Source organism: Lynx rufus, unplaced genomic scaffold (assembly GCF_022079265.1).
Source record: "Lynx rufus isolate CCGP_SWC_20201006 ecotype Redwood Valley unplaced genomic scaffold, mLynRuf1.p SCAF_4, whole genome shotgun sequence".
NCBI lineage: Eukaryota > Metazoa > Chordata > Mammalia > Carnivora > Felidae > Lynx > Lynx rufus.
Genome location: NW_025814856.1, coordinates 52,910,251 through 52,924,578, shown reverse-complemented (window position 1 = coordinate 52,924,578; position 14,328 = coordinate 52,910,251). Strand labels below are relative to the sequence as shown.

The following is a 14,328-nucleotide window of genomic DNA, read 5'->3' as shown; positions in this document are numbered from 1 at the left end:
GGCATTAATACTCAATAAATGCTTGTGGAATGAAAAAAGGTGGTAGAATGAGTGAATTCTAATTGTTAAGATGTTAGTCATATCTGGAAAATCTGAATCTAAAATTGAATACATTTGTCTAATTTTTTTCTTATTGTTCTCTTAGTCAAAGTTAAAACCTAAACATTTGTTGAAAGAATACAAGATAGATTCTTACCTGGAAAATAATGGATGAGCTGTTGAGGGCAGGGTTACTGGTTCTCACCTTGGCAGGCAGTCAATGTTTACATGATTTTGTAAAAACTTAGTTCCATGGAGCAAAGTATATTAAACTGGAGTTAGGGAAGCAAGGTGTGGCCTCGGCTCTGTGGCTAACTTTTGATTCAAAGTAAAGTCTGATGCATAGTTTTGTATGTTTTGTTTCTGTATTTGTCTTTCAACTTGATGTATTTAGAATTCTTGGGAATAGAAAACACTGGTTTCTATTTCTTACCTAATCCTAGGTAAGAAATAATGACAACTAAGTTTTATTGATGCAGGTATACATTCCTTTATTCAACCAATGTTTTTTGACTACCTCCTGTGTGCCGAGAGATTAAAAGTGAATAAACTTAGTCCTTGTCATCAATTTATTCCTACAGCTTATGAAACACAGCATGGTAAGTCAAAGGCCCAGAAGGCAGGAGACATGAGGTTAGAGCACCCCTCTCTCCTACTGGCTGTATAATCCTGGATGTGTCACTCAGCGCCCTGCCCCTCTGTTTAAAATGGAGAGAGAGTTTGAGTGCCTGGATTTGCTGAACCTCAGTGAATGTTAACTGTAGCCTCACTTCCTTTAACTGCTGAATTTAAGACAAATAGAAATTTTAAAACTGAGAGTGAGAAATTGATCCTTGAAAGAGGCTTCTATTCTTTTCTCATGTAAAAATGGACTATGATAGGAAAAGAAGTGGCTTTTTTGAAGGAACATAGGATCTGAACTCTTAGGCATTCAGTTTCAGAAAAGGAGTAACTCTCCTTAGTATGCCGCCCAGGGTATGGGTTCATGTATGTTTGTGTGACTTGAAAGCCATATGTCCTTGAATCTTTATAGAATTCAAAGAACTTACCATAGATATTATCTTTTTTTTTTCTTAGATAGATAAAAGCCCAGAAGGACAATTCACTCAGCTAATGACATTGCCCAAAACCTTACAGCAACAAATAAATCATGTTATGGACCCTCCTGGAAAAAACAGAGATGTGGAAGAAACTTTATTACAAGTTGCTCATGATCCAGACTGTGGAGAGGTGGTGCGACAAGGTATGTTTATGAATTTGACGTTGAGGAAGTGCTGGCCGTGGGTAAAAAGCAAACTTTGTGACGGAGACATATTCTTTATTCTTTTTTGCTTAATTGAGATCAAGAGACAGATTGTCCCAGGGAAGAAGAAAGCACTAACAATCTGGGGTTTTTCCAAATCTAAATTGTCATTTGTTTGAAGTAGGGTGGCGTAAGTACTTCTGTTTTCAGATTCCTGGGTCCTAAATCACTGTCAAAGGGGGAAACAATGTTTGTTTTGGTTCCAAGAGCATAACTTCTAGAAGTTATTCCAAAGACTCCTCTGTGTTCTTCACGGTGGTCTGAGAAGGAAGGAGACTGGTGACATTTTTAGTGCTTTTGTAACATCAGGAATACAGCTTTCATCAGCCAACTCCCCTTCGATGTGTCTCTGTGTGTTCACTAGATTCCCTCTGACGTGGCCAGTAATATGTTCCACATATTATCCCCAGGGCCTTCCTCATGTTTACCCAAAATCTTATCTTCGGAGACCCACTTCCTTTTAGAGGTGTTAAAGATAATGTAGAAAGGCAGTCAGTAAAGAAATAGTTACGATTGAAAACAACTCCCTCCCCCACATACCATATTTTCCTGTTTTACTGAGTACATATTTTATGAGCTCCTCAAGGATGCGGGCTCCTGCGCTAGATGCTCTTGACCATGACGGTACTGAGCGTTAACTCCAGTGGGCAGACCCACGTACTCTCTCGGGGACCTGCCCCAGGCTGTCAGAGCATGCATTCAGGTTACCATGTACCTATTCTGAAGATGAGTGAGGAGGCATATTGTTTGTTCTTTCCCACTTTAACATGATTCTGGTCGCAGGAGTCCTGTATATGTTTTCAGAATGAAAGCTCTTCTCCTAGGCAGAAACTTTGGGGTTTTTCTTTTAAGTCATTTCAAATCTTGGGGTTGAGAACCAGCAGCCTTAAGCAGATTTAAAGTCATAAAATGACCTCTGAGGGTGACTTAATCCACCCCTATTAATAAAGGTGAGGAGGACCAGGCCCAGAGGGGACCAGGCGTTTGCTTGTGCTCACAAGTTGGTGACATGGCCGGCGGCTCCGGGCTTCTGGCCCTCAATCCTGATACCCTTCCCACTGTCGTTCTGTGACACCAGGACAGAGATGGATTTGCTCATTTTATTGGATAACTGGAAAGAACATTTAGTTTTAGGTTTTAAAAGTGTTAAGATGACTAACATCTGGCTTTTTTGGCCTCCTTGTTGGTTTTTTCTCACAGGGCTTTCAGCAATTGTGAGACCTTCTAGTATGAAACAGAGCACCAAAGGCATTTTCACTGCCGGTAAGAACTTTGGAAAATCTATGCTTGATGTGCCTCCTGGATTGAGTGACCTCAGCACTCCTGATTAAAACATAAAGCTTTATCTGTATCCTGCAAGTACTTCTGAAGTGCTAAATTTTGATGGGCATGAACTAGGACATAGCAATGGCGTACAGACAGACAAAACGGAACTGTCATCTGGTCTAGAGAAGTCAAACCATGGGAGGTGATGTTGGAAGCCTTGCTCCCCTCTCAGTTCTCTGAACAACTCCTCATATACAGCTTGTCCCCTGGCTTTTGGATTTCTGAAAGTTGCCTGTGCATATTGTTGCAAAAGCGGCAGTACCTTGCCCTTCCCCCCACTGCCCCTCTCCAGAGACCCGTAGTGGGTGCTTTGTCTGCCCTGCCCGTTTTCTCTGTAGTGGGTGCATGCTGCTGCCTCCCTCCGTTTCAGTTCCAGGCATCATCTGTTGACTGCTCGCTCTGGCAGGTTAGAATTTGGCTCTCGCACCCACCCTGCCCCACACACTCACCACTCCCATCCCTTGGTCCTAAGGTAGTTGCTTCGACGAAGTCAGTTGCCTGAGTTTACAGCATATGACTCTGCTATTGTGATTCATAGGTGAGCCACATCATACGCTTTGCTTTCCCTGCACCACTGTCTTTTCCCACGTAGATCATCTCCCATGTCTTGCAAGAGGGATCCCGTCTCCTGACTCTTGTGCCTTTTGTTTTTGCGGTGCCCACTCTCATTTTGGGGAAGCACGCCATCCAGTCATTTCCTAAGAAAGGATGCAAGGAGGCAACTCTGGAGACTGTATACAACTCGAAATATCTTTAGCTTACCCTCACATGGAATTGACACTTAGGCTGGAGAGAGATAGAAATCATTTTTTAAAGAATTTCAATATTATTATTCCAATTGTCTTCCCACTTGAGGAGTGCTATCGAGGCCCAACGCCATCCTGCTTCTCAGTCCTTCATGTGTGTTCTTTCTGGAAGCCGATTAGGTCTTCTCTTGCCCCAGGGCTGTAACATTTCTCAGGGATATACTTTGATAATGAATCTGTTTTTATCTATTTTACTGGGTACTCATTGCCCTTTCATTTTGGAAACTCAGAAAAAAAGAATATAAGAAAATGTTCTTTTATTGTTGCTTTAAGTTCTCATCTGTTTTCTCTCTTCTCTTTCTGGAACTCCTTTTTTTCAGATATTGGACTCCTTTGGTTTTGAAGAGCCCTTTGGTTTTCTTTCATCTGTGTTTTTGTTTTTGTTTTTATCTCTTTATCTTTTTGCTCTGCTTTCTGGGAGATTTTCTCAACTGTAGTTTCCAACCCTTCTATTGAGGTTTTTGTTTGTGCTATTATATGTTTTAATTGCCAGGAGCTCTTTCTGTTTTGTTTTGTTTTGTTTTTTATTCTCTGAATGTACATTTAAAAACATTTTTTTTTAAACATCCTGCTATTGTCTTATGGGCCTAAGCATTTGAACATAGCTTTGGATATTGCTACACTGCCCTCCAGAATGATTGTATCAATCTATAGTCCTACTAACAGTAAAGGAGAGTTCTCATTCCCCCCCATTTTCTCCAGTACTTGGTATTGTCAAATGATGGACTTTCCTAGTTCAGTCTTTTGTGATGTGACCATCTACTGAGCCTCTCTCATGTGCTAGCCATGCAGGATACAGAAGTGAACACAACACCATCCTGCCTTCAAGGAGTTCATAAACTAGATGTGTACATTTGCAGTAACAAGGGATAGATGGCACAGAGCTAACCCAGAGAAGTGAGTAATCTTCCAGCCTGATTCTGATCCCTGGGCTGAGATTGCCAGGAAGCTGGTGTGGTCACACCTCTTAACCTCTCACCCCAGCTGCCTGGATACCGAGCACAGCGTTTGGCCTCGAGGACACAGTGTTGCCTTCCTGAATCTTTGGGAAGATTCAGCCAAAAATTCAACAAAGATTTAGTAGCACATGTGCCAAATCTACTCAGCTAAAGATTTTGCTACCACTCAGGAGTGTATAGCTTTGCATTTCTAATTAAGATATTTAATCTATGATCCTGCTGGCTTATCCTAGCAAGGTGAAGATGAGGTGTCTTTGTTTGCTTGGGTGGTTCAGGCTATTAATCTGTGATTTGCATGATTGCAGCTTCTTGGGTGGGGCTGAATGCTTTTTTTTTTTTTTTTTTTTGAGCCTCTGGTGCTTTAAAGAATTATTAGACTCATGGATTTTTTTTTTTTAGTTGTGATCATGTTTTAAAATTTTTCTTTTAGAAATTAAATTAAAATTTTTACAGATGAAAGGACAGGATGTCTGAGATTTGCTTCAAAATCAAACATGGTGGAGGGAAGTGGGTAAGGGGTAGATAACACCAGATTGGCCATGAGTTGATGTATTGTTGAAGCTGGGTGAAGAAATGAGACATACTGTAATATTCTATTATAGTTTGAATTTTTCTCTAATAAAGCATTTTTCTAAATCCATCATCATCTTGAGCATCAACCTGAAATGAATCTTTGGTCCTCTTTCCACTCATTCTTTCCAGTGGCCAGCAGAGGGCAGTGGGTGACACCTAACAGAAGCCACAGCCCAGTGTTTCCTTGTGGCCGTCCTAGTGCCCAGTGCTGGTTCCGCTGAGTGCTCACTGCCTGCTTCCTTTTCCTTTCTAAAGATGCCTTATCGGATCGTGGAAGCGCAGAGTAACAGAATGTATGCAGCCTGCTCTGAGGGTGCAGAAATTGTGAAAAGTGTTGGGCATCCCTTCAAGGTCTATGGGTTTACTGACCTCACACTCTGGCTTCTCTGGTTTTACGGTGGTTTGGGGCTGTGATGAAGGCAACCCAGGCCAAGGGCAGGAGTTTATGAGCCCCAGAGACTAGGGTTCATATTCCAACTTAAGTACTGTGCCTTGGGCAAGTTACCTAATTTTTCTGAGTTTTAATTTCATAGGGATAATTATACCTGCCTCACCAGCTTGTTAAAATTACATCGTAGGATATATAAACACATCCAGCACTGTGCCTGGTCTTTCCCTTTTTGCTATTATCACCTAAAAGGTTTTGTGACCCCTCCTTAGAATATGCGTCTTTGCACTGTCATATTCAGATGGCATGAGCCCATCCATTAACCAGGTCTCCAGTGGGAGTAAACTACAAACAAAAGGGCCTGAGTGGCTGGTTTACTGTTTGTCTTCCCTCTCATTTCACATCAAGCTTCTGAACCTCTATGCTTCTGTACGTTGTTCTTTAGAAGTCCTTTTGTTGTGGTCATGGCTGTTGTTCTGCTTGCTGCACTAAGACAAAATCCACCAAGTCCTACCTGTGTTCAGTTTTTCAACTAGCTGGTGCATCATGTGCAGGTGAGAATCCCAGTGTATTTGATGGAGTTTGTATTCGTTATTAGCCATTCTCATGCCTCCCTTCGTAGCCTCCCACTGGGGGGAGGGGTGAAAAGGAAGGTTCAGACTTCCCCCTTAGCTAATGAATACCTTTTATATTGAAATATGCTTAGCTTCAGAGATACATAGCTAACCAAGGAGCTAAGCTTCGGGTCAGAAGACCTGGACTTGTGTTGCAGTTATTCATTTGTTGCCTCTGTAACCTTGGTATGTTAATTAGCCCTTCTTCCTTGAAATGGAGGGGTTACTATACCCAGCTCAGTACATGTTCTGAGAGGGTCCAGTATGTACCTAGTAGGTGCTTTATAAACTTGGGTGAGTCTAGATCTAAATTTCACTCTATTCCTAGGAAAGATAGAGGCCAGGCATCTATAACCAGCCCAAAGGATTGCCTTTTCTAACAAACTGTTTGATAGCACGATTGCCTGTTCTCATGTGGTCTTACTACCTCCAAAGCCAAACACTGTTTTCCCCTTTTAGACTAACTCACCAGCAGCTCAGGAGAAGTGAAAGGCCATTTAGTCTCCTGATACTGGCCTGCTCCTCTTTTCATGGTGGCAGCAGATGGCATCACATCTCAGACTGGTCACAGAAGACCAGCTAAGCAATCTGTCATATTCTTTTTTTTTCTTTTTTTTTTTTTTTTTTTGAGAGAGAGACAGAGCACAAGCAAGGAAGGGGCAGAGAGAGAGGGAGACACAGAACCCGAAGCAGGTTCCAGGCTCCAAGCTGTCAGCACAGAGCCTGATGCAAGGCTGGAACTCGTGAACCACAAGATCATGACCTAGGCCGAAGTCAGACGCTTAACCAAGTGAGCCACCCAGGCGCCCCACAATCTGTCATATGCTGATTAGCAGCAGCCTTCCCGTTAACAACCTGCTTCAGTATTCTGGTATGGGAATAAGAGAGAGATGGTGGAATATAGTGATGAGAAGTAAGCAGAAGCCAGTGAAGGGGGGCCTGAAAAGCCAGGCAGAGGAATTCAGAGTTTATTTTGAGGGCAGAGGGAAGCCACTGAAGGATTGTAGCAAGACCTCGATGGCTACAGAGAATAGAGAAGAGAGGGAAAGGAGATAAAGCTATTGCTCGGGAAACTGATTAGCTCTGGTTGCAGCCAGTCAGTGGAGGAGTTAGGCAGTCTGAACTCAGGTCATTGCAGGCAGAGAGGAGAGATGTACACAATATTGAGAGGGCAAGTTACCTGTTCCAGATGATTGGAGGGACATGGGAAGTGAAGGAGAGAGAGGAGTCAAACAGAACTCCCAGGTTTCTGGCTTGGAAAGCAATGGATGTTGCTGCCATTCTCAGAGGTGGGGGCAGTCAGGGAGGATGATGAGTTTAATTTCTGAAATCTTGCTTTATTTTTCCCCACCTCACTTCCTGGTCAGTCATAATTGACTCTGGGGACAGATACCTATTTACCTCTCTAGCTTCAAAGGATTCAACTGAATTAACAAAACAGGTTTAGTCTTGTTCCTAAAAAGTTTCTGACATACCTGAGGGGTTCCTTACCAGCCCTTTCCTGGAACACAATAGAATGATCATTGATTATCCTCTGCTTCTGATTTCTTATTACTAAAACACTTCTTCCATTTTTTGGTACCTACATATTAAATAAGAAGAATGTATAATAGTTATGGGTTTTTTTTTCCAGCTTATTATTTAACCCAAGAGTCCTTAAAATAAGTTGTACTTCTGCTTCAAGAGATTTTCTTCGTAGATAAGGTCTATGATTGGAAAATAATTGGAAGACTGTTTGGGGGCTTGCTGATTTTCCCTCATAAATATCTGAAAAGTAGAATTATGGGAACGGAGAGACCTCTCACAACCTACTCCTGTTTCTGCCTCACATTGCTTCCTGGAGAACTGTGTCTGTCATCAGACCCGTCTTGTTTAAAGTCACATAGGGATTCATGGTCTTACATGTGAGTAACTTTGCTGCAGGTCACATGGAACAAGATAGAAATCAACAGAAGTAAAACTTTAGGAGCCATATGTTGAAGTAGATTTCTATATGCTTCCAAAACAGATCTGACTTTAGATACTAATCAAAATCCATAATGACTCACTTTAGGTAGATAAGAATCTGTCTAAAGACACGGTATCTAAAGAGATATTCCATCTTTATCCTTTGGAGAAGGAGCAAAGACAATGACGGTGGTTCTAAATGTCTTCCCCCAAGACACATTCTAAATACAGACTTCCTAAATCACCATCCTTTTCTATAGAAAGAGAGCAGAAACCAAAAGTAGGCTTAAGGTAAGCCAAATAGAATTCTGTGGATTGTAAAGTGTAAGAGCAGAAACCATAACTGTTGTCCATACCAGTATTCCCAACAGCTAGCTCGGTGTCTAGTATCATATAGATGCTCAATAAATACTGGCTCAGTGTATTTCAGTGACCGAATAAATCAAAGATTCGAGGCTTTTGGTAGTAGAAAAAGAATCTCCATATGTACAGAAAATGCATATATCAGAAATTTGGTGAATTTTCACAAAGTGAACACTCATGAACCTAGACCCAGATGAAGAAATAGAACAGAACCATCCCCCAGACGGTGTGCCAGTCAAGGTCACTGTTCCTCCAGTAGTAACTAGTGTTTGACTTCCAATGCCTTGCTTCTGTTGTGCCCATTTTGAACTTTAAGCAAATATGTAGTCTCCTGTATCTTTCACTCCCCATTATATCAGTGAGATTCAGCATGGTGGTGGGAGCAGCAATAGTTCATTTATCCTCATTGCCGTGAGCCCACTGTATGATTATACCACAGTTTACCCACTCTGTGTTAATGGTTTCTTGGGTTGGTTCCACTCTGGGGCCATTATAGGTAGTGCCACTGTGAATGTTTCTGTACCTGCCTTTTGGTGAGCAAACCTGTGCATTTCTCCTGGGTGCATACTTAGGGGTGGAATTACAAGATCATAAAGTATGTGAATGTTCAACTTTGGTAATACTACCTAATAGTTGTCCAAATTACACTCCCACTAACTGAGCTCCTGGTGCAGCTCCTCCTCACTTGATAGTATGTCTTTTTCATTTTAGGCACCCTGATAGGTGAGTAGTGGTATCATATTGGAGTTTTAATTTACATTTTTCTGATGGCTAACGAAGCTCGGCATTTGTTCCATGTTTATTTGGATATCCTCTTTTGTGAAGTGCCTATTCTAGTTTTTTTGCTCATTTTTCTACTGAATTGTCTATCTTTTCGTGTTTTTCATTTTTTTTTAATGTTTATTTTTGAGAGAGAGAGAGACAGAGACAGAGACAGAGAGACAGAGCACGAGCAGGGGAGGGGCAGAGAGAGAGGGAGACCCAGAATCCAAAGCAGGCTCCAGGCTCTGAGCTGTCAGCACAGACCTGGATGCGGGGCTCAAATTCACAAGCCGTGAGATCGTGACCTGAGCTGAAGTCAGATGCCCAACTGAGTGAGCCACCCAGGTGCCCCTGAATTGTCTACCTTTTCTTACTGAATTCTCTGTAAAGTCTGGATACAGGTCTTTTGTCTGATATGCATAGCGCAAAAGTCTCCCACTTGGTGGTTGTCACTTCACTATCTTGATGGTGTATTTTTTTTAATTTTATTTAAATCCAAGTTAATTGTATATAGTGTAGTAATAGTTTCAGGAATAGAATTTGGTGATTCGTCACTTACATATAACATCCAGTGCTCATCCCAACAAGTGCCCTCCTTAATGCTTATCTCCCATTTAGCCCATGCCCCCACCCACCACCCCTCCAGCAGTCCTCAGTTCTCTGTATTGAAGAGTCTCTTATTGTTTGCCTCCCTCTCTGCTTATATCTTATTTTTCCTTCCTTTCTGTTTTATTTCTTAAATTCCACATATGAGTGAAATCATATGATATTTGTCTTTCTCTGACTGACTTATTGCTTAGCATAATACACTGTAGTTCCATCCACATTATTGCAAATGGCAAGATTTCATTCTGTTTGATTGCTGAGTAATATTCCATTGTATATATACAGAACAGTAAAACATGGCTACATGGTGATGCTCATGTACTTTAGGTATTCTTTATCCATCTTCTTTATCCATTCATCAGTCGATGGACTCTTGGGCTCTTTCCATACTTTGGCTATTATCAATAGTGCTGCTATAAACATTGGAGTACATGTGCCCCTTTCAATCAGCACTCCAGTATCCTTTGGATAAATACCTACTAGTGCAGTTACTGGGTCACAGGGTAACTCTATTTTTAATTTTTTTGATGAGCCTCCATACTGTTTTTCAGAGTGGCTGTACCAGTTTGCATTCCCACCAGCAGTGCAGAAGTATTCCCCTTTCTTCACATGCTCACCAACATCTGTTGCTTCCTGAGTTGTTCATTTTAGCCTTTCTGACAGATGTGGCGTGGTATCTCTTTGTGGTTTTAATTTGTATTTCCCTGATGATGAGAGATGCTGAGGATCTTTTCATGTCTGTTAGCTATCTGGATGACTTCTTTGGAAAAGTGTCTATTCATGTCTTTTGCCCATTTCTTCACTGTGTTATTTGTTTTTTGGGTGTTAAGATTGATAAGTTCTTTATAGATTTTGGGTACTAACCATTTATCTTCTATGTCATTTGCAAAATATCTTCTCCCATTCTGTCGATTGCCTTTTAGTTTGTTGATTGTTTCCTTCACTGTGCAGAAACTTTTCATTTTGTTGAGATCCCAATTGTTCCTTTTTGCTTTTATTTCCCTTGCCTCCAGAGTCATGTCTAGTAAGAAGTTGCTGTGGCCAAAGTCAAAGAGGTTGTTGCCTATTTTCTCCTCTAGGATTTTCATTGTTTCTTGTCTTACATTTAGGTCTTTCATCCATTTTGGGTTTATTTTTGTGTATGGTGTAAGAAAGTTGTCCATGTTAATTCTTCTGCATGTTGCTGTCCAGTTTTCCTAACACCATTTGCTGAAGAAGCTGTCTTTTTTTCCATTTTCTTTCCTGCTTTGTCAAATGTTAGTTGGCCACACATTTATGGGTCCATTTCTGGGTTCTCTATTCTATTCCATTGATCTATGTCTCTCTTTTTGATTACAACTTTGTAATACAGCTTGAAGTCTGGAATTGTGATGCCTCCAGCTTTGGTTTTCTTTTTTAACATTACTTTGGCTATTTGGGGACTTTTCTGGTTCCATACAAATTTAGAATCATTTGTTCTAGCTCTGTGAGAATGCTGGTGTTATTTTGATAGGTATTATATTGAATGTGTAGATTGCTTTGAGTAGTATTGACATTTTAATAATATTTGTCCTTCCAATCCATGAGCATGGAATATTTTTCCATTTCTTTGTGTTTTCTTCAATTTCTTCTATAAGCTTTCTATAATTTTAAGTGTATAGATCCTTTACTCGATGGTATCTTTGGATGAAAAGATGCTCTTAATTTTTTTCAGTCCAGTTTATCAATGTCCTTTATGGGAGCAGCTTTTGTGCCCTGTTTAGGAAATGTTGCCCACTCCCAACCTCATGCACTGTTATTCTTCTACCTGAATTGCAGTTAGAATATTAAGGCTGAAAGAATTCTTTGTTCCAATCTGTTGGTTCTTAACCTTCTGCAAATCCTGGCTCCCTGTGAAAATCTGACAAAAACTACACACTCTGCACAGAAGTGCACACGTGCACACACACAGCAAACTTTCCTACAGTTTCCTCCTCACTTTCCTACAGACTGACGTTGTTAGAGAACCCTGAACTAGTCCAACCAGTCTTTTTGCAGATGGGAAAGTCCAGTCGCAGAGAGAGTGAGTCACAAACTGTAAGTTTGTGGTCCAGCTGCAACTAGATTTCAGGTCTCTTGACTCCTATTCCAGTGCTCTTTCTAACACAGTTCCCTCCTGCAGTCTTTCTGAGACTCACTCTGTCAGAGCCATCAAAGGGAGAGACCGTTTTCAACGAAGAGAGGTTTCTGTGCAGTAGCAGCAAACCATGGCTACATGGTGACGCTCATGTACTTTAGGTATTTACCTTAAATGTTATGCTCCAAGGAGTCTGTATGTAAGGTTTGTGAAGTTGCGCTGGGACTTATCATGGTTGATGCATCTTCCTCTAGCTGTGACTCAATGCCCTGGGGTTGCTATGTTGAACCTTACTGTATGCACCACCTGTGTTGTGCTTAGTGTCTTGATTGGCTCCGGCTGGAATATTAAAAAAAAGAACCTTACGTAATAAGTTTCCAGTCTCAATGCTCAACTGGGTGAGGTTCACCAAAGTGGTTGCTCCAGGGAGAAAATTAAAAGAGGCGGAGGCAGGGAAAGGAGCTCTGAGTTTCTTGACTACGCTATGTCAGTTTGCAAATAATCAGTAGAAAAGCTGGGCCAGAGTTTATAGAAGTATTCGCTAACAATTTTCCTGATATGCTGCCTTTTTACCCACCACTGCCTGCAGTAGCTTCTTCGAAAGTTCTGAGTGGACTGGGCAGCTTCCAGGTAATACGCCCAGGTATTTTCAAGAGACCACTCAAACCCCCATAGTAGGAGTCTCCAGAGTTAATCCTGTTACTCATCCACAAAGCTTAAGGTGCACTGCCAGAAGTGTGTGTTTCAGACTTGCAACACACACCACAATTTGTATCTCATGATGAAAAAGACTGTTGGGATCTTTGGGCCACACCCTGAAACACAGACTAAATGATCTCATCCTCAGCACAAAGGAAGTTGAGCCCATAATACCGTCTGCAAATTGGATCCTATTAGATCTGACAGACAAATAGCATCCCATTATTCTATCCCATTTTACTTCTGTCCCATTGGCCCCCAGAGAGCCTCTCCTCCGGTTTCATCAGGTACTTGTGATTAAGTAGGTGGGGAGCTAGAAGGTCACATATCTGGATGGGGTGCATCTGTCACATCATTTCAAAAGCGTTTGCCGAATACCTGCTATGTGCCAGGCACTGTACTAGATGATGGGGATACAGGGACAAATGAGGCATGCTCCCTGTCCTTAAGGAGCTCCCAGTCTAGGCAGAGGGACAGCTCAGTAAACTGACAAGCACCACGCAGTGTGGTAAGTGCTGTACACGTGGCCAGCACAGGTGCTGTGGGACCAGGAGGACCAGCATCTGAATCGGCCTGGGGCGTCCAGGAAGGCACTTCTGCAGAAGGAATCTGAAAGGGGGATGGAGCCAACAGATGGAGAGGGATGGAACTGATACCCGTTCTGGGCAGGCCGGTGGGGTACTCAGTGACACAGTGGCAGGGAGCTGGGGGTGGTTGGGATGCAGGCACTGGGAGTCAGAAGGGGGGCTGCGGATGTCCATTTACATGCAGAGTTTTGTCTTTGTTTTCCTTTCTCGTTTTTAAAAGAGCTACTGAAGTCAAAGGCTGACGATAGACTTGATAGGCTCGTAACTCGAAAGATTCACTTATCCCATTAACTCAGGTACCTTTGGCATTCATGTCACTGTGGCAGTAATGCCTAAATCAGAATCTCTCCCCCTTATGTTGACCATGGTGATCCTTAATCATCTTAGGCTCCCAGGGTCTCCTGGGCCCCACCAATCAGCCCATCACTGCTGCCTTCCAAAGACAGGTCTCTGATGAGAATATCATGGAAGCTCTAGCAGAGTATCTGGTCATCAAGCCCCAACTTTCTAACCATCTCTTCTTTTTGTCTTTTAGGCATGAAGAAAACAGTGGTTTATAGTTCACTAAAACTACACAAAATGTGGAAAGGATGGCTGAGGAAAACATCCTGATTTTGCTTGCTTTTATATGTTATGTGTAGTTGAATAAAGTGATCCTTTTTGACAGAACAGCGTTTGTCACTTTGACCCCTTGCTTGAATTTGAAGATACCTTGGTTTGTATAATATTTGATTTTGAGGGGCGCCTGGGTGGCGCAGTCGGTTAAGCGTCCGGCTTCAGCCAGGTCACGATCTCGCGGTCTGTGAGTTCGAGCCCCGCGTCAGGCTCTGGGCTGATGGCTCAGAGCCTGGAGCCTGCTTCCGATTCTGTGTCTCCCTCTCTCTCTGCGCCTCCCCCGTTCATGCTCTGTCTCTCTCTGTCCCAAAAATAAATAAACGTTGAAAAACAAAAATTTAAATAAAAAAAAAATTTGATTTTGAAACGTATGTGTTAGACATTTATCCAGGGGGGACCCAAATGCCTTTGAGGACTTACCATGAGAAGAGAAGAATCCTCTTTACATACAAAACCATCTGTGTCCTGCTCACATAGGAGCTTTAGCTGTGGTCTGCGTTTAGGTACGTGAGAGTGAGTGAACGGAGAAATTATGCGTACGGTTGTGGACATGCAGCCCACGGGTGACAAGCAGGGAAGTGTGGCTACCTCTGTCTCTCAAGTCTCCTCTTCACCTGGCTTTTTCCATTGAGAGCTCACAAGTGTC

At 42.1% G+C, this 14,328-nt stretch overlaps 1 protein-coding gene across 3 annotated transcripts in view; it reads left to right on the top strand.

The window, feature by feature from the left end:
- TAMM41 (TAM41 mitochondrial translocator assembly and maintenance homolog) overlaps positions 1-13,736 on the top strand; it is a 48,865-nt gene extending 35,129 nt beyond the window's left edge. For 2 of the 3 annotated variants that reach the window (XM_047097284.1, XM_047097285.1), the window contains exons 6-8: positions 1,117-1,282; positions 2,543-2,605; positions 13,603-13,736. In XM_047097284.1, the coding sequence (XP_046953240.1) occupies positions 1,117-1,282; positions 2,543-2,605; positions 13,603-13,679 (306 nt within the window). In that variant the 3' untranslated portion in view covers positions 13,680-13,736. The remainder of the gene's footprint in view (positions 1-1,116; positions 1,283-2,542; positions 2,606-13,602) is intronic. The other variant, XM_047097286.1, reaches the window with a different exon arrangement.
- The last annotated feature ends 592 nt before the right edge of the window (positions 13,737-14,328 follow it).